This window comes from Oryx dammah, unplaced genomic scaffold (genome assembly GCF_014754425.2).
Source record: "Oryx dammah isolate SB20612 unplaced genomic scaffold, SCBI_Odam_1.1 HiC_scaffold_25, whole genome shotgun sequence".
Lineage (NCBI taxonomy): Eukaryota > Metazoa > Chordata > Mammalia > Artiodactyla > Bovidae > Oryx > Oryx dammah.
In genome coordinates, this window is record NW_024070209.1 from 44,959,094 (window position 1) to 44,980,820 (window position 21,727).

The window sequence follows — 21,727 nt, forward strand, 5'->3', positions numbered from 1 at the left end:
GGGATCTTCCCCACTCAGGGACGGAACTGGACTTTTCTACTTGGCAGATATTATGGAGTCAACAAGGAAAAAAGACTCCCGGACAACAAGAAACTTGTCCTTGGCTGGTGTGCTCACCTGGAAGCCCACCCAGGGGGGCCTCTGTTTGCCTCCAAAGGCAGTGTCACCTGGCAGCCTTCTTGGATACTGGAATGGGTTGAGAGCTTGTTGAGGAGTGGCCGTCCTGACAGGAGGCCGCTTCAGATGTGAGTATGGTCCTCTGCTGCTGCTGCTGCTAAGTCGCTTCAGTTGTGTCTGACTCTGTGAGACCCCAGAGATGGCAGCCCACCAGGCTCCCCCATCCCTGGGATTCTCTAGGCAAGAATACTGGAGTGGGTTGCCATTTCCTTCTCCAATGCATGAAAGTGAAAAGTCAAAGTGAAGTCGCTCAGTCATGTCCGACTCTGGGAAAGGGCTTAACGATTTTCCTCTTGTTCCACAGTTCTCAAGGTTAATGGAGAGGCCTGGAACGGTGAAGGCTGTCTTACAATCACAGAGTCATGGCATTTGTGCTGAGTAGCTAGAAAGATGTAACCAATTACTGCTTTGATTTATTGCTAATTGTGATGGTTATTTTTCTCGGAGGTTTATAACAAAGTTGAAGAAGGGCATTTGACTGTTTAGCAAAAGAGCCCGGCGTTCACAGAGGTTAGAGGCACTGCGGGCCGCTCTGCAAGGTCTATAAGGTCAGCCTGCAGCCCCTGCACTTTGGGTCTCCCTCCGGGTCGCTCCACCCCAGGTTTGGCTAAGGTCCGAGTGCCCCTGTCTTCCCCCGCCAGGGGCCCAGCTCCCCGCGGGTCCAGGACTGCTTCGGCATCTGTGCGTCCTTGGGCACAGCTCCTCGCTGGGAGCAGGCATGCAATACCCGCTTATGGAAGAAATGAGCCAGGACAGCGCGTGCATCCGTGTGCTCTCGACGCATAGCTATGGCTAGTACACTCACTCTCCTGCAACGAGGTATCCGTTTTTCTGCAGGCAGACAGCGCGGTCCACTCTTTCCTTCCTAGTTTATCCTCACTCACTAGCACTACTTTTAAAAATAATAATAATAAACGCCTTATTTTTTAAAGGAAGACGTCCTAGCCGATCAGAGGGGAAAACGCACGGAATCTGGACATCAGTGATATGTAGGGGACTAATCGTTGCCGCTGTTTCAACTAAAGAAGTCGGGAGAACAGGTAACTTTCAGAGTGAGCGGGTAAAGAACTCCAAACACCTGCCCAAATATAGCACAAACCAGCCCGGCGACCGCCTGGTGCGCTGGTACCCGGGTCTGGGGCGCACCGCCCACCAGGGCGTCCACGCTTTCGCTCGCGCATGCGCACACGGAGACCGCTGGGGCCGCCGCACTGCGCCTGCGGAGTGGGGCGGGGCGAACGCGGAGCATGCGCGCGGACCCCGCCGGCAGGAAGCGCGCGCGGGGCGGGGCGGGGCCTCCGGGCCGCCCCCGCCGCCGCGCTCGGAGTCGGGCGGCCGCAGCGCGCGGCCCGGGATGCTGAGCCAGCCGCTGCTTCGCCTAGCGTCGGCTGTCAGCCGCAGGAGGATGAAGCTGCTGCTGGGCATCGCGCTGCTCGCCTACGTGGCCTGTGAGTGCTTCGGCCATTCATTCCCGCCCGCGGCCTGCTCCCTCCCGCTCCGCGTGCGGCCGGCAGCCGAACAGCGGACCCTCGGCCCTCGGCCCCGCCGCACATCGGGCTGTGGTCCACGGCTCCCGAGCGTGCGGCGCCGCCGGGTGGGACGCGGGGCTGCGAAGGCTGTCTGCTGGCAGACCCCTCATCGCGTCGGTCTACTCCCAGGAAAATTACTGAGCGTTTGGCTGCTGGGAGCCCAGTGTCTCGCCCGACCCCGCCGGCCCGCGGCCGAGCCCACGGGTCTGACGCCCGGGGGTCCTGGCGCCCAAATGTCTGTACGCTCGGTGGGGGGGGGGTCTCTGCCCCCAGGTGTCTGCACCTGGGGGGGCGGAATCCTGGCGCCCAGGGGGGTCCCCGCGCCCAGTTGTCCGCTCCAGGGGTACTGGCGCCAAGGGGGGGCAGGTCACCGAGCCCAGGTCTCCGCACGCCCCAGGGGTTCCCCGCGCCTGTGTTCTGAGGGTGCGGGTCGACCCAGAGCCGAGGCGCACCGCGGGGGCATGGTGTCTCGGCGCCGCTCCATTTTGTGTGGTTCCCCTGTCATCACTCCGAAGGCTGCGGGACAGAGGGCAGGAGGGGACACTTTGCTGACAGGTGGTACACCCTGTGTCTTAGAGGCAGAAGCCGTCCCTTAAAAAAAAAAAAAAACTATTGGATGGGAATGTGTTTTCCTTGATGCTATTAATATTTCCCCAAGTACCAAAATTGGACCAAGTGTGAGCTCGTTTGAATCCTAGCCACGAGGCTGATCCACGCTGAGACGAAACACCTGCTCACCGGTTGAGTTACCGAGGTCTGACTCCCGAGTTGAGGGGGGCCTCCGGACGTGGCTTCAGTTAAGCTCTAGGCAGATGCGCAGTCATTGAGACCTGGCCTGTCTGCAGCCCAGCTGGGGGCTGTTAGATGCAAGTATCTTTGCCAAGGAGGAAGATGGCTTCTGAAGTGTATGCCAGTCTTGAGTCAAGAAGCCGAGACCCCAGGGGGAAGACTGCTTCAAGTTGTGTAATTCCTGTTAGGACTATAGTAACAACGTTCAAACTTGCTTCCAGTTTCCCTATGTGTGGTGAGTCTGTTTCTTTGTCTCATTTAAGTATCTCAGCAGTCCTAGGAAATAGTTCCTACGTTATTCCGGTTCTAGAGGTGAGTCTTTTAAGACCAAGAGAAATTAGGCAAATGATGATCACACAGGTGAAAAGCTACAAAGACCAAGAATTTGAGCCCAGAAGGGCTGGGGACCTGGGACTGGAACCCAGGTCTGCCGGCAGGCTCCATGTTGATTTTGAGGCTTCTGCAGGTCAGAGGTCGTGGAATGTCATTCACCATTCTGCAGATCAGGAAATCCTTCTGGGTCCTTTTGTCTGCCAAGCCCTTGTCTTTGTCCCTGTGCTAGGTCTCAGGGATCCCCAAGGCGTGCAGAACACCTGGGCAGTGGTTCTCAACCTGCTGTGTGCATCGGAATCACCTGGAGGGCTTTCCAAACACAGGCTGCTGCCTCCCAGCTCAAGCTTCTGACTCAGTAGGTCTGGGCTGTGGCCCAGCTAATAGTTTCACCTCACATACTGTTGGTGTGTTCTGGGGCACCCCCCCACTTGAGAACCACTGGCTTAGATGGTGAGTTGGCCACAAATTAGATTCTCACTTAAATGAGGGTGAAATTACAAACTGGTAGGAAGGAAGGGAAGGAATGCATGAGGACTCCTGACAGGGGGAACTGGCATGTTTTCTCGTGGAAGTGAAGCTTGAGCTGAGAAGTGAGGCGTGTGTGGGAGTTAGTGGGCTTCCGAGGCGGCGCTAGTGGTAAAGAACCCGCCTGCCACTGCTGGAGACTTGGCTGCCATCCCTGGGTCAGGAAGATTCCCTGGAGGAGGTCATGGCAACCCACTCCAGTATTCTTGCCTGGAGAATCCCATGGACAGAGGAGTCTGGCAGCCTACAGTCCATAGGGTCGCAAAGAGTGGGACGCCCTGTGGCATCCAGAGCAGGGCGTGTTCTAGGAATGCAGAGAATGGTGGGGGTGGGGGTGGAGGGTGGGCGGGGAGTGGGGGGGTTGGATCGTAAACATGAAGTGGTGATGAGGCTGCCCTGGCTGAAGGGCTCATGCGGGCCTTGTGCCAGCTCACTGTATGGGTGAATTTAACTGTGAGGTTTAAGATAGGTGTGCAGGCAGTGTCTGTAATGGGCGTGGGATGGTAACTCCAACACGCTTTATAGGAAAAGCGAGATGGCGACTCCTGACAGTGTCCAAGAGCAGTGATTTCTAGTCTTGGCTCTCCTTGTTAATGTAATAATCTTGTCTCCTTGTTTGAGAAAACTGTCCTGGCTGCCAAATGACACAGCCCCTTCTGGAAAGTCTCTCCCTGGTCCTCTCAGGCTCTCTCCCATCTTCCTCTGTTTCTTGGGCCCGTGCGGGCCCATCCTCCTCCCTGCTGGCACGTAACTCTTCAGTCTAGGGCCCAGGGCCTGAGCACGGCCAGCTTGTGCTGCCCTGGGTTCTTTGCCTGCACGTGTTTTCTCCTTTGGAGTTCCAGTCCTTGGAGCCCTCAGGTCAGTGCTGGTCACTGGTTAGAGGAGCTCAGAGGCCTGATTGTCTGAGAGTCACACCAACCTGCTCCTAGGAATCCCTAGGCAGAGACTCAGCTGGAATTACCTGTAGTGTTTTTGACATGAGTACAGTTTAGAAAGTCAGATTGCCTTTGCCTGGTTCCATGGTGTCCCCGAACATCTCTTCCCTGCCCAGGGGCAGGTGCTTCTCTTCTCTGAACTGATGATCTTGGTGTTTGTGCCATAGCATCCTATGCTTCCTAGTTTTTCGTTTGTAGATACTGTTGTATACCTTGTGACTTTTCTCTTTACTTTCCCCCAACCCGTGCTCACCCCCACATAGACTTAATGTGATTTTGAGGAGGTCAGCATTTCATGTTTACACATATGACTAAATGCTGGAGGAGGAAATGATAGCCCACTCCAGTGTTCTTGCCTGGAGAGTCCTGTGGACAGAGGAGCCTGGCAGGCTACATCAATGGCTTTGCAAAGAGTCAGACACGACTGAGGGACTGAGAACAGCATCCGGTGTTCACAGTACGACTAAATGTAATCCACATGAGCCAGGTTGTACGTCCGTCACCTTTTATTCTTCTGGAGCCAATGACTGCTCTGTTAACACACTGGACTCCAGCGCTTGTCACCCATATCATCTCCCCCAAGATTTCCCCGAGGAGAGGCCCCTGGCCTCAGCTGCCCGGCTCTGTTGGCCTGGAGATCGCCTGTCCCTTGACTTACCTCACCTGATGTCAGGGAGGAGGATTGGGAGGTGTTGGCCGTGACCTCTCTGTCTTCACATTTAAGTGATGGGCAGGTGGTGCAGAATTCTAGAAAAGGCCCCTCAAAGCCTCTCAGGCAAGTCTCCGTCCCTCTCTCTCTCTTCGACTTGATTTCTCCTGGGAGATCCTAGGTGCTCCTTCTGCCCCGATGCCATCCTCCCCCCAAACACCTCGGCTTGGGCTTGGTCCCTCTTCACTCTGGTGGCCTCTCTTGGCCCGTGTGCCCAGTGTGTGTCCTTGTGAACAGTATCCCTGCGGTGGATCACTGGCCTCCTTCAGGACCACAGTGCTCACATGCAGAGCCCCTCCCAGAGTGAGGCCTCTGTGCTGGGGCCGGGGGTGGGCGGCAGGGAGGAACCAGGGGCACCTGCCAGTCCACGGATGCTGGTGACATGTGCCAGGCACCTCCAAGCCCTGGCCACCAGGGTCCTTGCTTTTCAGTTCTGAAAACTTCTGAACTGCCCTTTGGCTACCCCCCTCCCTGGAACATTCTCCCACAGGTGTGTGGTTGCCAGGTCTCATCCATTTTGTTTCTTCACGTCTGTCGTTTTAGACTTTTGCTCAACTTTTCGGGAACTTTGTAATCTTTATAACCGAACTCTTCCAGTGATGTAAAATATTTGTTTTTGCTATCATTTTTTGCTCATGAGACTTTTTTTTTTTTCCCTCTTAATTTAAAAAACTAAAGCATGTGGTCTTTGTTTCAGAGTCTTCTGCTTGGTGGTCCTTGGCTCTCTTTTCTTCACATGAAGGATCTCTTCCCTTTTGGGGGGGGTTCCTTTTTCCTGGGAGGGACCCTGGGCCATCTGCTCCATTTGAGCAGATCCTAGGTGAGTGGAGGGCCGCCCACTGCCCCAGACCCTCAGCTGCCTCCCTTGTTGGTGGATCACTCAGCATCCCCTAGGGGCAGTGCCAGCTTGCCTGGACATCTCAGGGCCCCAAGGGAGAGCTGCGGGGCTGAGGGGCACCCTAGTCATCTCCCCAGCTGACAGGGGCTCGCCTGCTGCAGGTCCTCCATCCTACCCTCTCCAGAGATGGGACTGGGCAGGGCTGCAGCTGGCAGGTGCCCCACGTCCAGGTGTACCAGGCAGGCTCCTTCCTCACTCTCCACAGGCTGCAGGTGCTTCACTCTTCTGGGGGCTCCCAGGCTCCTCCCCTTCTGCCTGTCTTGTCTCCCCTGTCCTTTATAAGGACACTGGTCAGTGGATGGAGGGCCCAACAGGATAATTTAGGGTTATCTTTTGGTCTCAAGATGCTGAATTACACCTGCTAAGACCCTTTTTCCAAGTCAGATTCCCAGGTTCTAGGAATCAGGTTGTGGACATGTTTTGAGGACACCATTGATTCACACCCCCTTTTTTTTTTTTTTAAATCATTGGGGACTCAGAGGTTTTCCCAGTCTTTGAGCACCTCCTTGATCTGCAGATGCTCCGTGCTCATCCTGTGTTTTCTGTGCCCAAACCTGCAGTCAGCCACTCCTCCAAGGTGCCCTGCTTCCTTCCAGTGGAGAGTGTAGACTCAGACTCAGGGTCTCAGCACTGGCTGAGGTGCCCTTAGTGGATGGGGCCAGGTACAGATTTTTCCCCATCAGGAGTTTATGCTGCTGCCCCCGATTTAAGTCATGACAAGGTTCTTCCTCCTCCTTCCCATCTTGCTACTTCTTCCCACAGTGAAAATCGTTTCTGACATCAGTCCAAACTCATTTGATGCGTACCACCAGGCAAAACGGTTTCCGAATTACTGCATCATTACCAGTACCAAGAAAATTCAGAATTCCTCTGGCATTCCTTTTGTCCTTAGACTCTGTCTTGCTCAGGGTGTGCTGTTACTGTGTCGAAAACGCTCCGTGAAAAGTGTTTTTCTGTGCCTGATACAAGTCATGTTCCTTTTTGTTTGTTTGTTTGTGTTCCGTTTATTTTAGGATTTGCTTTTTTCTTTCCAGTTGTTAAAATGTATAAGCCATTTACACGGTTCAAAAGTCAGACTGAATGAAAAGTTATGTGCAGACGTGTCTTGCTGCAATTGCTGGCCCCACCCTCTTGCGCATTGTTACTAGTCCGTTTTATGCATCTTAGGTTTCTCTTTGCAAATGCAGGCATTCATCTGCGTGTGTAGAAGCACATGCTATTCATCATGCCCGGAAGGTGTCAACCACCTGGACCATTTTGTTCTCTTTTTTCCCTGCATTGTATTTCCTGGAAAGCTCTGGCATCAGTGTATGGAGCGCACCCTTGCTCTGTCTGTCACTCGCACGTACATGCCCTGAACTCTCCATGACCACCTCCTGTGCAGGACACTTTCCTTATTTCAGATGCCCTGCTCTTAGAAATAACCACCGCAGTGAGCAAGCTTGTGCCCGCTGTCCCCCAGTCATGTTTCAGAACAGCTGTGCCCTACCCCGCCACACACACCGTCAGAGCTTGTGGATGGCATACCAGGCAGAAATGGTCCCTCCTGCTTCAAGGGGCCTCTTTCTTCATAGGAGCGATGTTGAGCATCTTTGCAAGCGTTAAAGGACTGTTAATACCTCTTCTTCTGAAAACTGTTGCGTTTTTGCCCACTTTTCTGTTGAACTTTGGGTCACCTTTTGCCTCGTTTTTAAGAACTCTTCATCTAGTGGGGATGTCAGCTGGCCTCTGTGAAGTGAATCGCAACTGTTTTCTCACGCCTTGGGAGGAACAGAGGAAAAATGTCTGTGTTCTCGGTACCTTTGTGGCACAGGTCTCCCAGAATCCTCGGGTTCCCAAGCTGTAGGGGCATCTTCTGTTGTTCCTAAGAAGCCCCCTCTGATCACTCTGAATTTTTGCCCAGGGGGTGACTCAGGATGGGCCCTAGGTTGGCCTGGGATGGAGGCAGGTCACTTTCAGCCTTACCCACCCACCTCCAGGAAGGGGTTGGAGCTGAAGGTGGAGCTTTGTGGAAAATAAAAGAAACTCCTCAACAATGAGATCTGATGGCTTCCCAGTAGGTGAGGCTCGGGTTGCCCCCGCCCTCCTCCCCCGACCAGACCTTCTGTTCCTGAGCTGTAGCCTTCACGAAGAACTAGTTGTTGTAAGGAAGCTGTTTCTCTGAGTCCTTTCTAGCAAACGATCAAACCCAAGAAAGTGGTTGTGGGTGCCCAGACTTAGAGCTGGTCGGTTAGTCAGAAGCACAGGTAGCCCTGGGCCTGGAGGCAGGCATCTGAAGTGGGGTGTCCTGTGGGCCTGGACCCCTTGCCTGTGGGGTCTGCACTCAGGGCAGGTCATTAGTCCACAGGGCTGGAGGGCTGGTCGGTAGTGTGGAAAACCCGCACTCTGGGAGTCAGCTGTGTTCTGGGAGTGGAAACAGACCTTAGCACAGTTTTCCTGTTTTCCCACATGGTTCTTAAGAGTTGTCCAGGTGTCCGGCGGGATTCCTCAAAGTGACCGTTGGGTTTGGGGTTTGCTAACTGGCCAATTGGGGGATTTCATTGGTCACCCTGTCCTTTGCAAGCAAGGCACTCCCCTACCTGGATGGACAGAACCCCTCGGCTCCTTAGCAGACCTCAAGGGACTGTCCTTTGAGCTCTCTCACTGCAAGCTATGGGAATTGCAGTAATGCCGGAGCCCAGAAGGTTCTTCCTTGTGTTCCCCAGCTCCGTCTCTGAGCAGCTATACCCACTCGGCATTTTAAATGTGAGTCTCGTGTGACAGCAGAAATGGCTTCTAGGAGGTTTCCCTTCTGGGTTTCCCATCTCACTTAGTGACATTTTATACATGAAGACTTTTTAAAGGAACAAATGTCATCTGCAAAGCCCACAGTTTCTTACATTTTTAACCATTTTGTTTAAAAAAAGGGAACATATTCGGGCAAAAAAAAATTTTCCCATGGGAATGTTAGTGTGGTTTTCTTAGGGAAGTCTGTGAGTCACTCAGAGGTGTTTTATCGCCGGAGCTCTGACCTGCCAGTGGGGATTGCTGGGGCTACAAAGCAGAGAACTGGGGATCCTGTTCTGGGGCTCATCCGGGAGGCCAGCCTGTGGGCGGGGATAGTGCAGGGTTGGCACAGGGCCCCACAAACAGTGCCCCACATGCGGTCTGTGAAGGATGCCAGCTTACCAGCCTTCTGGGCTCCCCAGGTCACCTTCTCACCTGGGCAGCTTCCTCCTGTGTAACCACATGGGTGAATGCAGGCCTGGCCAGCTAGGCATAGGTGTGGGGTTTGGGGCCAGCTCTCTCCAGGTCGGGGAGCAGAAAGGCTCCCCGCTTTTCTGTGTGTGATGCTGTCTGAGCCTGAGCACCTGATTCTTTCAGAGGAGCTGAGGCGGAGGTTCCCTCCTCTGATAACCTCATTTTGCAGTTGGAAAATTTTAGCAGAAGAGTATGTTCGATTTGAACCTTCTGATCTGTTTAAACAGCTCTTCCGATACTTCTCTTGTTACACTAACGATGCTTTGTGCCACTGTGGAGTTTATTCAGGGCAGGCAGGTGTCTGCTTCTCTGGGGCTGGGGTTGTTGGGGTTCATGGGGTGAGCAGGGCACCACTGTCCTGGGCATGCTTAATGCTTTGATCACAAGGCAGGCAGCCTGTGTGGTTAGGGTACAGGGTCCCCCAGAACTTCAGTCTACAGCCAGGTGTTCTGCCCAGGTGGGCACCCTGGGCCTGCGACATGGGCACTGGGCACTGGGAGGAATGTAGCCCAGATCCAGGGTTGACAGGGAATTAAAGGCTAGGTTCCTGTCTGTGCTCTGGTTCTGGTGGTTGTGCTGCGTAAGTGACCACCTCAGGACCTGGTGGGATGGAGCAGCAGTGGTTCACCATGCTCACAGCTCTGTCAGGGTGGGAGTTTGAAGAGTCTGTTCTCTTTTTGGTGTTATCTGGGATGATGGCTGGAACTCAGACAGCGGGACTGGAGGGTCCACTTCCAGAGGCCCTGCAGGCAGGTCTGCCCTGACCTTCTCTGCCCATACAGGTCTTACAAAGTATTGAGTAGAATTCCCTATGCTCTGTTTTGTATACAGTCGTGTGTGCATCAGTTCCTAGGATTTATTTTAACTGCATTCACCTATTTCACCCACTTTACCCACCTCCACCTCTGGCAACCAGTAGTCTGTTCTCTGTATCTGTGAGCTTAGGTTTTTGTTGTTTGTCTTTAGATTCTACATGTAAGTGAGACCCCCTGGAGGAGGGCATGGCAGCCCTCTCCAGTATGATTGCCTGGAGAATCCCAGGAACAGAGGAGCCTGGCAGGCCACAGTCCATGGGGTTGCAAAGAATTGCACACAACTGTGTGACTTACTCTGCACGCACATAAGTGAGATCATACATTTGTCTTTCCCTGACTTATTTCACTTAGTGCAGTGTCCTGAAGATCCATCCACGTTGTTGCAGTTGTCAGGATTTCCTTCTTGTGACAGCTGAAACCTATTGCATATATTCACCACATTTTCTTTATCCACCCTTATTTCTTGAACACTTAGGTTGCGTCCATGTCCTGGCTATTGTATAGTGCTGCTAAGAGCATGGAGTTGCATGTATCCTTTTGAATTAGTGTTTTCATTGCCTTTGGATAAACGCCCAGAATTGGAATTCCTGGGTTGTATGGTAGTCCTGTATTTAATTTTTTGAGGAACCTCCATACTATTTTTCATAGTACACCACTTTGTATTCCCATCCATGGTGAGTGAACTAGGGTTCCCTTTTCTCTACATCCTCGCCAACACTTGTTATCTCTTATCTTTTTGATAATAGTTACAGTCGTACTTAATGACTTTATGATTTCATTAAATGAATGGCTATATCATATTCTCAGCTACTTGTAAGGTCTCCTCAGCCAACCATTTTGCCTTTTTGCGTTTCTTTTTCTTGGCGATGGTCGTAATCACTGCCTCCTGTACAATGTCATGAACCTCTGTCCGTAGTTGTTCAGGCACTCTGTCTATCAGATCTAATCCCTTCAATCTATTAGTCACTTCCACTGTGTAGTCATAAGGGATTTGATTTAGGTCATACCTGAATGGTCTAGTGATTTTCCCTACTTTCTTCGATTTCAGTCTGAATTTCGCAATAAGGAGTTCATGATCTAAGCCACAGTCAGCTCCTGGCCTTGTTTTTGCTGACAGTATAGAGCTTCTCCATCTGATTTCGGTATTGACCATCTCGTGATGTCCATGTGTAGAGTCTTGTCTTCTGTTGTTGGAAGAGGGTGTTTGCTATGACCAGTGCATTCTCTTGGCAAAACTGTTAGCCTTTACCCTGCTTCATTCTGTACTCATTTCATTCTGAAATACCAAGGGAACATTTCTTGCAAAGATGGGCACAATAAAGGACAGAAATGGTATGGACCTAACAGAAGCAGAAGATATTAAGAAGAGGTGGCAAGAATACACAGAAGAACTATACAAAAAAGATCTTCATGACCCAGATAACCACAATGGTGTGATCACTCACCTAGAGCCAGACATCCTGCAGTGCAAAGTCAAGAGGGCCTTAGGAAGCATCACTCTGAACAAAGCTAGTGGAGGTGATGGAATTCCTGTTGAGCTCTTTCAAACCTTAAAAGATGATGTTGTGAAAGTGCTGCACTCAATATGCCAGCAACTTTGGAAAACTCAGCAGTGGCCACAGGACTGGAAAAGGTCAGTTTTCATTCCAGTCCCAAAGAAGGGCAGTGCCAAAGGATGTTCAAACTACTGCACAATTGCACTCATCTCACATGCTAACAAACTAATGCTCAAAATCCTCCAAGCCAGGCTTCGACAGTATGTGAACTGTAAACTTCCAGATGTTCAAGCTGGATTTAGAAAAGGCAGAGGAACCAGAGATCAAATTGCCAACATCCCTTGGATCATCAAAAAAGCAAGAGAGTTCCAGAAAAATATGTACTTCTGCTTTATTGACTATGCCAAAGCCTTTGACTGTGTGGATCACAACACACTGTGGAAAATTCAAGAGCTAGTAATACCATACCACCTTACCTGCCTCCTGAGAAATCTGTGTACAGGTCAAAAAACAACAGTTAGAACTGGATGTAGAACAACAGACTGGTTCAAAATCGGGAAAGGAGTACGTCAAGGCTGTATATTGTCACCCTGCTTATTTAACTTATATGCAGGGTACATCATGAGAAATGCTGGACTGGATGAAGCACAAGCTGGAATCAAGATTGCTGGGAGAAATATCAATAACCTCATATATGCAGATAATACCACCCTTATGGCAGAAACTGAAGAAGAACTAAGGAGTCCCTTGATGAAAGTGAAAGAGGAGAATGAAAAAGTTGGCTTAAAACTCAGCATTCAGAAAACTAAGATCACGGTATCTGGTCCCATCACTTCATGGAAAATAGTGGAGAAACAATAGAAACAGTGACAGACTTTATTTTGGGGGGGGCTCCAAAATAACTGCAGATGATGACTGCAGCCATGAAATTAAAAAACGCTCCTTGGAAGAAAAGTTATGACCAACCTAGACAGCATATTAAAAAGCAGAGACATTACTGTGTCAGCAAAGGTCTATTAATCAAAGGTGTGGTTTTTCCAGTAGTCATGTATGGATATGAGAGTTGGACTATAAAGAAAACAGAGCACCGAAGAATTGATGCTTTTGAACTGTGGTGTTGGAGAAGACTCTTGCAAGTCCCTTGGACTGCAGGGAGATCCAACCAGTCTGTCTTAAAAGAAATCAGTCCTGAATATTCATTGGAAGGGCTGATGTTGAAGCTGAAGCTCCAATACTTTGGCCACCTGATGTGAAGAACTGACTTATTTGAAAAGCCCTTGATGCTGGGAAAGATTGAAGGTGGGAGGAGAAGGGGATGACAGAGGATGAGCTGGTTGGATGGCATCACCAACTCAATGGACATGAGTTTGAGTAAGCTCTGGGAGTTGGTGATGGACAGGGAAGCCTGGCTTGCTGCAGTCATGAGGTCACAAAGAGTCATACATGACTGAGTGACTGAACTGAGATGAACTGATATCTTTATATGGTAGTTCTCCAATTGTAAGATACTTTGATTTATGCCATTTTTTAAATTATAAATAAGGCCATCATTTATGAAGATAGCTTTCTTGTGTGTATACTTATTTCCTGAGGATAATACTCAAAAGTAAGGTCACATGGTCCAAAAGTGTGTGTGTGTGTGTGTAGGTGTGTGTGTGTGTGTATATATATTTTAGTGAATAGTGAAACATATATGCTGTGTGCTCAGTCGCTCAGTCGTGTCTGACTCTTTGCAACACCATGGGCTGTAGGCTTCTCTGTCCATTGAATATTCCAGGCAAGAATATACTGGAGTGGGTTGCCGTGCCCTCCAGGGGATCTTCCTGACTCAGGGATCAAACCCAGGTCTCCCGCGCTGCAGGTGGGTTCTTTACCAGATCTGAGCCACCAGGGAAGCCCAAATAGTGAATATAGCTCAGCTCTATTTTAAAATCCTCCCATTTCATGCTTACTTGCCACTTTTTAGTTATTTATTGCTGATCTTTTATTATCATAGTTTCTTCTGTTTGAACAAGGGCTGTGCTTTTATGCTTTCAACACTCCTTTGTTAACAGTGAGAATTTCTTGGGGGGCGGTGTGATCTGGGGATTGTGATTTTGGACCCTGAGAGCTATCCAGTGAACATGTTATCCCTGCTGTGTACCTGAAGATGCAGTGAGAACATGCCTGGGGTCACCCCTCACCTCACTCCCCGCCCAAACTCAGAGAATTGCCAGTTCTGGACTCCAGGGTTTGTGTGTTTGCTCTGTGCCTCTCCCGGCACCTGGTCCCTGAAGGTGAGCAGCACTCGGGGAGCGGCCATATGGGGCCCGCGTCGGGATGTGGACAGAGCAGGAGCCACACCATTCTCTGTGAAGGTTTCTTTGCAAAGTAACCCTCTGACTGGGAGCTTCAAGTGGATGTCACGGTCTCCTGTGTCAGTGGTCACCCCTGGTGAAATATTTATAACTGGTTCACAGTTATTCAGGTGTCTGTCATCCAGGAGGTAGCCCTGCAGGGGAAACTGATGTAGGGGAGATGAGTGAGGGCCAACCACAGAGTCAGGCCACCTATAGCTTCTCTGGGTCTCATTGACGTTTGATGGAAGCGGTGGGACTGAGCCCTGGCATCTCTTTTATTCATGTGGTTCATTAACTTCTGTGACTGGCTCATCCCCAAAGGCTGGACATACTGTGTATCACAATGCCTGCCCTGGGTTTTCCCTGCTGGTCCAGTGGTTGGGACTTTGCCTTCCAATGCAGGGGGTGTGGGTTTGATCCTTGGTCAGGGAGCTAGGATCCCACATGCCTTGTGGCCAAAAAAACAAAACAAAACCAATATTATAACTTTCAAATTTCAATAAAGACTTTAAAAATGGTCCAGATAACCCTTCCTCCCAAAAAAAGAACCTTTAAAAAAGCCAAAAAAAACACGTGCACCATTGCACTCCAGATCCCAAAATGTTATTCTAAATTAGGAGATATATAGGATCATCTTCCCACTTAAGTTTAGTAGGGCTTATTATTTTGAAAGTGTGCATTTTACTGTCTTTGTGAGCTATAGTTTTCTTAGTGTACTTTAAGATATAGGTTAAAAATTAATGTTGTATTAGTTGGAGTCCTTGAATGTTGCAAACTTAAATATTGACTTTTCCTTTTTCTTTCTCTTACAGCTGTTTGGGGCAACTTGATTAACATGAGGTAATTGATTTTTAATAACTTGGCTGTTCTGTTTGGGCTGAAATGACACACCACTGTCACACACATACCTCGGCGGCACAGGCCAATTTGAGGACAGTGTAAAAGTGGAACTGAGCTCCTGGCTGCTCACACACCCGTGTGCATCTCCCTCCTGGATGCTCCGGAGGACGCAGCGAGTGTTCAGGCTGCCCCAGGTCAGCCCAGATGAGAAGAGGGGTCTCTGGGCAGCAGTGGTGGCTCCTTGGTGTTGTCCACACCCGCCTTCCTGGCTTTCAGGCTCCTGAGATGTAAATGGCATTTCTGGGTGGTTAGAGCGAGTGCTGGGGTGCCTTTCCTAAGCCCGTTAGGGAATCTGAGACTGCCCACAGCCCCAGGAGCATACCAGTGGATGTTGAGACCACCTTCCATCACAGGGGAGGGGAAGCCCGAGGACCTTCCACTCTGGGTGGGCATCGTTTGTGCTGCTCAACAGAGAATGAGGGGCCCTTGTAAAAGTCAAATCTGTGTCAACTGTTGTTTCTTAAAAAAGACCAAAGTAATAGGCATTCGCTGTAAAACCAGATTTGGTGCCATGAGTACAATTTCACATTTAAAGAACAGCCCTCTCCACTTCGTGTTTCTCTTGTGACAGTCAAAGAACAGCAGTCACATTGTGGTGACAGAAGGGGCTGCAGGGCTGTGGGGAGGGTAGCTCTGCCCCACCCGCTCGGCATGCCCAGTGGGGTTTGCAGGACGGGTGGGGCTGCGGGGACCGACTCCTCTCCCTTGGCTGGTGTGTGTCTGCCAACAGAGGCCTCTGTGTGTGGCTGGAGGGCTGCTCAGGTCCCATTAAAGGAGCTCAGTCTTTTCAGTTGGAAAAATTCCACTTTGCCTTAAATCCCAGGACAGCCCAGCAGGAACTTGTGCTCCTGTAGACACACTTCCACATTGGGCATCACGGGAAAGTGCGGCGATCTTAGTTTAGCAGAAACACCCTGGAGGTGGCTGCGATCCCTGGAGCCCCACCCCCAAGTTGTCCGGTCCCCTGGCCTCCCCTCGGGGTGGGGCTGGGCTGAGCTGATTGCTTGGGAGGAGGCGATGGTCTGCACTGGTGTGCTGCATGCATGCTGCAGTGATTTGTTCAGAAGTAGACCTCGCGGCCACAGAGCCTTTCAGTCTATCTCAGTCATGCAGTGTTCTACTCAACAGGTCCATCCAGGAAAACGGGGAGCTCAGAATTGAGAGCAGGATTGAAGAGGTGAGTCTCCTCTCTGTTTTGTTCCCATTCTGTCTGCTGTCTCTCCACTTAGTTCCTTTGTCTGTGCCGGTACCTTTCTTGTGGCCACATGATGCCAACCGTGATCCCCTACCTTATTTAAGAGGAGACTTGCTATCTGTGAGGCTGTGGATGCACCTCTGTGTCAGCTTTGCCCATTTATAATGGTGCGACATGTTAGATTCTGCCGCACAGGCAGGATGGGTTCGCGCTTTTATGTGACTTTTCAGGAGAGCCTTTCCAGGGTTCCGAGGAGAAAGGGCAGTGAGGTTCTTTACCTGGATGGAGACAGGGGTCCGCCTTTGCTCACCTGAGCCGGTGTAGATGGAAACATGGCTGGGCTCAGATGCCAGGACCCTGGGAGCTCACAGGGCAGCGGGGACACACGGGTCAGGGGACCCTCAACCAGAGCCGGGAAGTCTGGCCTGCTCCACACCTTCTGTTTAGAACAATTGCTTGTGTTTTAGTCCAGTGTCTCTGTAGACAGACTGTTGTAACACGGACTTGTTGGGGGTTCGCTCACTGGGATTTGGAGCCACGTGCTGCTCGTTCCACGCAGCCCCAGCCCTGACATGTGGGTGCGGTGGACACAGCCTGCGGTGGACGTGTGTGCTGGGCTGATGGCAGGTGACACACAGGCAGCTCCTGGTGGTTCTCTGTCTGAAGTGAAGAGAGGCAGGGTGGAGATTCACCTGCTTTTGTGAGCCTGCACCACGTTGAACAATGCCTGTGTGGTCTGGAAGGAAGAAGGTGAATTTCCTCAGAGTTCAGCCATCTCTGGAGTCAGAAATTCCAGCATGCAGTTCAGCATCTTGGTTCTGGAATTGTGACTTAGGGGCTCTGACTTAATTTCAAGCTGGAGGTGGATTGTAGAAGTAATTGGAAATCGGTTTTGTGTCATGTCCCATCCTCCTGGAACATCAGAGTGGGTGGACGTGCTGGAGGACTGTGTTTCTGCTTCAAAACTGATTCTGGTTATTTTTGTTTCAGATCATTGAACCACTAAGGGAGAAGATCAGAGATTTGGAAAAGAGGTATGTGTACCTGTTATTTGTGGTTTAATCTTTCTTGCCACCATTTGGTGCTAAAGTTATACTGCCTATAACATTTCAGTGGATGGGATTCAGAAATTCTGCCTTTGACAGGACTGCCATAGTTTGAGCAATTTTAATTGAAGCTTTAAAATAAATAGTTTAAGAAGAAACCCACCACAAGTTCTAGGTTGGCGGAAAGAGAAAAAAAATCTGCCCACCAGTGATCATTTTCACATTAACTTTTTTGAAAAGAAAGTGAATCATTTGGGTAACTTTTCTAAGACAGTGGCTTTGCACACAGGATCTCTTGAAATATGAGAACTGCATGACTCCTTTCGGTGCCACACGTATGACCATCGTCCTGAAGAATTTTCTGGTAACTCGTTCCTGTCGAACTTGAGAGTCACCTGTAACTTGGGGCTGCTTCCCGGGTGCCTCATCCCGAAGGGTTCTGTCCCCCAGGTAGTTGAGCCAGGCAGGTGGCATCTGGCTGACCAGGTTGCTGGTGGAGTTAGAAAGGCAGATGTGGATGTGACCTTGTGCTGGAAACCGACGGAGCTATGTCTCGGTTCATGTTTCCTGCCTTTGTGTTAGGGATGTCCACGCAGCCATCCTGACCCTGACAGCATGAGAACGTCCCTGAAGGGAACATGAATTCATTACAGGGGGGCACTGGGCCCACAAGAAGAAAGGACACATTTGAGAGGTCAGGGCCAGTTTACACAGGGAGACTCAGGGATCAGTGCTATCTCAGAAGCCTGGGTTGTGGACTCTATGGACTTTTTTTTTTTTTTTTTTTTAAGAAAAGAGTTCTGACTCCCTGGGCCCTATTCCCTGAAATTATGATGTAACTGAGCATGCAGACTGGGCTTTGGGGGTTTGCAAATTTGCCCAAGTCGTTCTCATATGCAGACAAGTTTGATTTCTTTTTTAAATTTTACTGAAGTATAGTTGATCCACAGTGTTGTGACTCTGCAGTCTTTCTGTCTTCTTGATCACACGCCCTAATAACTTGATTACGTGCTTGATTCCATCTCCCCATCTTTTAATATTCTTTGGATAGATAGCAGATAATAAAGCTAATTAGGGCTTCCCTGGTAGCTCAAACAATAAAGAATCCATCTACAGTGCAGAAGACCTGGGTTCAATCCCTGGGTCGATAAGATACCCTGGAGAAGGAAATGGCAACCCACTCCAGTATTTTTGCCATGGACAGAGGTGCCTGGTGGGCTACAGTCTGTGGAGCTGTAAAGAGTCAAACAACGGCTGAGCAACTAATACTTTCACTTTCAATGCTAATTAAAATTCTAGGGACTTGCCTGGTGGTCCAGTGGTTAAGACTCAGAGCTTCTGCTGCAGGAGGCGTGGGTTTGATCCCTGGTTGAAGAACTAAGATCCCACATGCTATGCAGCATGGCCAAAAAAATAAAAGCTTTGATTAAAAAAAAAAAAAATTCCAAGTACTGAGGCTGTGCTAATAAACAGGAAGGTTTGAGTCTGAAATGGGGTAAGTAATGACTGCAGGATTGATTTGGGGGTGAAGGAAGGTCCATTATTACTGAATTCACAACTCCTCCTGTCTTCTCGCTGCTTCTCACTCAGAAACATAGGCTCTGGTGGGCGGGCTCCCACGTCTGCCCTGTGGCCAGTGTGTCCCCAGGACAGAGCGTGGCCTAGACTAGGTGCTCAGGAGAAGGTGCTTGAATACACAGATATGTGGCTGAGCCAACACCTGAGCAGAGTTTTAAAGGGGCTCCAGGCTTAGAAGAAGCCCATGCCTTGCCCTTGCCCTGCCCACCCAGCATGGGGCCCCGTGCCTGGCCACCTTGGTCACCCAGCTCTGTCAGTGTGGCCTGGGCGGGCCATTGCTTGGCTCCTGGACCTCTGTGCCCTGGGTTCTCAAAGCAAGAAATGAGGGCAGTGAGATCATTTTTTCAAAGTTTAGTAACACAGTCACATATGTGGAGTCTGAAACTCAGTCACTACACATGGAAGAGAAACGAGGCGCGAAACCCAGCTAGTGTCGTGTTTTCTTGTTTTGTAAACCAGAGGCGTAGCACACACTCTTTGAAGCAGTTTTCTTTTAAGTGTATTTCCTGCAAGAAAATGTTTGCTGTTTCTGCCTGGGTTAAATTATTGTTGCTCAGTTGTGTCCGACTCTTTGTAACCCCCATGGACTGTAGCGCACCAGGCTTATCTGTCCACGGGATTCTCCAGGCAAGAATACTGGAGTGGGTTGCTGTTTCCTCCTCTAGGGGATCTTCCAAGCCCAGGGATCGAACCCACATCTTCTGTGTCTCCTGCATTGGCAGGATTTGAAATTTGTTTACCACTGAGCCACCAAGGAAGCCCCATGTATAGATAGGGTATCTAATTTTATGTTAAGTTTTTACTCAGGTACTGTTCTAAGCTCATCACTTGGATGAACTTGGATTTCAGTGTCCACATTTGGGCCCCACCCCTGCCTTACCCACTGTTCCTCCCGCCCCTTCTGTCCCAAGTGCAGCCCTGGTCCGCTCCCAGTGACACTGTCTATAAACCCTGCAGGGGATGAACCTCAATGGGTGAGGGAAGGGAGGCGCCAGGAGGATCTGGAGAAGGTGCAGACTGGCAGGCCTGGGAGGTGGGACGGAGCCGGGTCAGCTGTGCCCGAAGCTGCTGGGAGCTCAGACTGGGACTTGAGCCAGGGGTGTGGGGTCCTCACACACAGAAGGGGGCCGGGCAGGTGTGAGGTGCCCTGGCCAGTGCCGGGCTTTGCTTTGCTGTCCTCCCCTTCTCCACTGCATCAAGCACTTACATGGCAGCCAGAGCTCAGGCGGCCTGGGGGTGCCCCTGGCTCCATGGAGCAGGGAGTCCTCATGTGCCTGGGGCACCTGGGGGATCTTTCTCCAGGAAGTGGAGTGGGGGTCACAGAACTAACAGTGAGTGTGGAATTCTCATCCACCCCCTGGGCATCTCCCACTTGTCTGCCTGTGTTTGGTGTTTGCAAAGGGAACTGACGTCTTGAGAGTCTGGAAGTGCTTATGGGGGAATCATGTGCCCTGTCAGAGGACCCCCACCCCCCCATGCCCAGCTCCCAGCCCCATTGTCTGTCCGAGGACCTGTCCCGCTCTGTCCAATTCCACCAGCACAGAGAGGATGTGTTCCATATCTTGGGTGTGCTGGGGAGGTGGACGGGATGGAGACTGGGCCCTCCCCCAGCATCTCTCTGATTAAAATAATGACTCCAGCGCTGGTCTTTCCACTTTTCTTTAAAGCACTTTTGTTTCTGACCCAGTCACTTTAAGGGGATATTTCCAATCTGCATTTATCGACTCTCATTTGATACTTCTGTGCTGTTTGTGCTGTACAGGTCCTGGGATATCCATATGGGTTGGGCGACCGGTGGTGCCTTCACAGGGGTGGGAGGCATTGAAAGATAAGGCGAGACTCAAGACCGGATCAGATGGACCCCGGGGGTTAGGAAGGACTGACTCCTAGTCACTTTGTCCTGGGGCCTCTGGGCAGGGGAGGCTGGAATCGTGAAGCTGCCTAGTCGGGGGATAGGCAGACAGAGTTGTGGTCAGCACCTTTCTCTCACTCTCAGAGGCACAGTCGGTCGGCATCTCCCTCCCCGGCCCAGGCCCAGCATCTCAATGCCGTGATCTCTGGTTTGTGTTTAGCTCTGGCTGCCAGTGGCTGATTCATCCTTCAGTTTTCCCCACCCAGGGATAACATCTCTTGTCACACTTGTTGATCCTAGGCAGGGAGCAGGTTCATCTTGAACTCAAGTTAGCCAGTGAGAGCTTGGTTCCTACAGCACGCATTTGGAAAGGAGAGGGGAGCAAACAGTAGCAGTTCTCATGTCCGTGTTTGTTTTGGGGCCAGGTGGAGAAAAGACTCACATAGATGTTTGACTTTTTCTTTTATAACCTCTTTATGCTCTACAGCTTCACCCAGAAATACCCGCCAGTAAAATTTTTATCAGAAAAGGACCGTAAAAGAATTTTGGTAAGTTTACACATCTTATTTATGTTTGTGATATCAAGGAATTTGCTTTTTAAATGGAAATGTAATTTGCAACCCATAAATTCACTGGTGCAGTTCAGTGATTTATGGTTTGTTCACATCCTGATTTCAGAGAAACCCCATGCCCATCAGCAGTCATCTCCTAACGCACCCCCTTGTCCCCAAAGCTCCTAGCAAACACGGGAATGACTGTCTGTCTCTGTGGATTGGTCTGATTTATGTATTTCAAATGTTGTAATATGTGGTCTTTTTCTTAAGCTGAGTAATGTTTCTGGGGTTCATCCATGCTGCAGATAATCCAGGCTCCATTCCTCTTTCTGGCTGAATAGTATTCCATCATGAGACTGGGCCACATTTTGGTTATCCAGTCATCATTTGATGGGCATTTAGGGTGGTTTCTGCTTTGAGGTTACTGTGAACATAAGATAAAGGCTCTGTGGACATAGCTTTCTTGTTCCTCTAGGCATATATACACCTGGGAAAGGATTTACCAGGTCATGTGGTGACCCTGTGTTTAACTTTTTGAAGAAATGTGAAACAGTTCCCAGAACAGTGGTCTTAAAAAACCTTTTCTGGTTCACAGACCACCTTGATGAATATGTCAGGGGCTTTCCCGGCTAGTGGTTGCCTTGTTAAACATGAACACAAATTCACCGCATGAACCACAAATTCAGCCCCAGGAAAGTGTGTTCCCAAAGACTGGCACCTTTGCGTTTTGAGCCAGTGCCAGCTGTGTTGAGATGTGACATGCCCTGAGGTGTATATTTCGTTAGTTCTAGCATGTCCACAGTCGTGCAGCCATCAC

The 21,727-nt window shown here is 50.3% G+C and overlaps 1 protein-coding gene across 4 annotated transcripts in view; it reads left to right on the forward strand.

The window, feature by feature from the left end:
- The first annotated feature begins 1,465 nt into the window (after positions 1 to 1,465).
- Positions 1,466 to 21,727, forward strand: part of UXS1 (UDP-glucuronate decarboxylase 1) — a 55,394-nt gene continuing 35,132 nt past the window's right edge. The window contains exons 1-6 of one of the 4 annotated variants that reach the window (XM_040224212.1): positions 1,466 to 1,625; positions 14,598 to 14,625; positions 15,814 to 15,862; positions 16,871 to 16,914; positions 18,226 to 18,421; positions 20,844 to 20,904. In XM_040224212.1, the coding sequence (XP_040080146.1) occupies positions 18,417 to 18,421; positions 20,844 to 20,904 (66 nt within the window). In that variant the 5' untranslated portion in view covers positions 1,466 to 1,625; positions 14,598 to 14,625; positions 15,814 to 15,862; positions 16,871 to 16,914; positions 18,226 to 18,416. Of the gene's footprint in view, positions 1,626 to 14,597; positions 14,626 to 15,798; positions 15,863 to 16,870; positions 16,915 to 18,225; positions 18,422 to 20,843; positions 20,905 to 21,727 lie in introns of all 4 variants that reach the window. The other 3 variants (XM_040224213.1, XM_040224210.1, XM_040224211.1) reach the window with 3 other exon arrangements.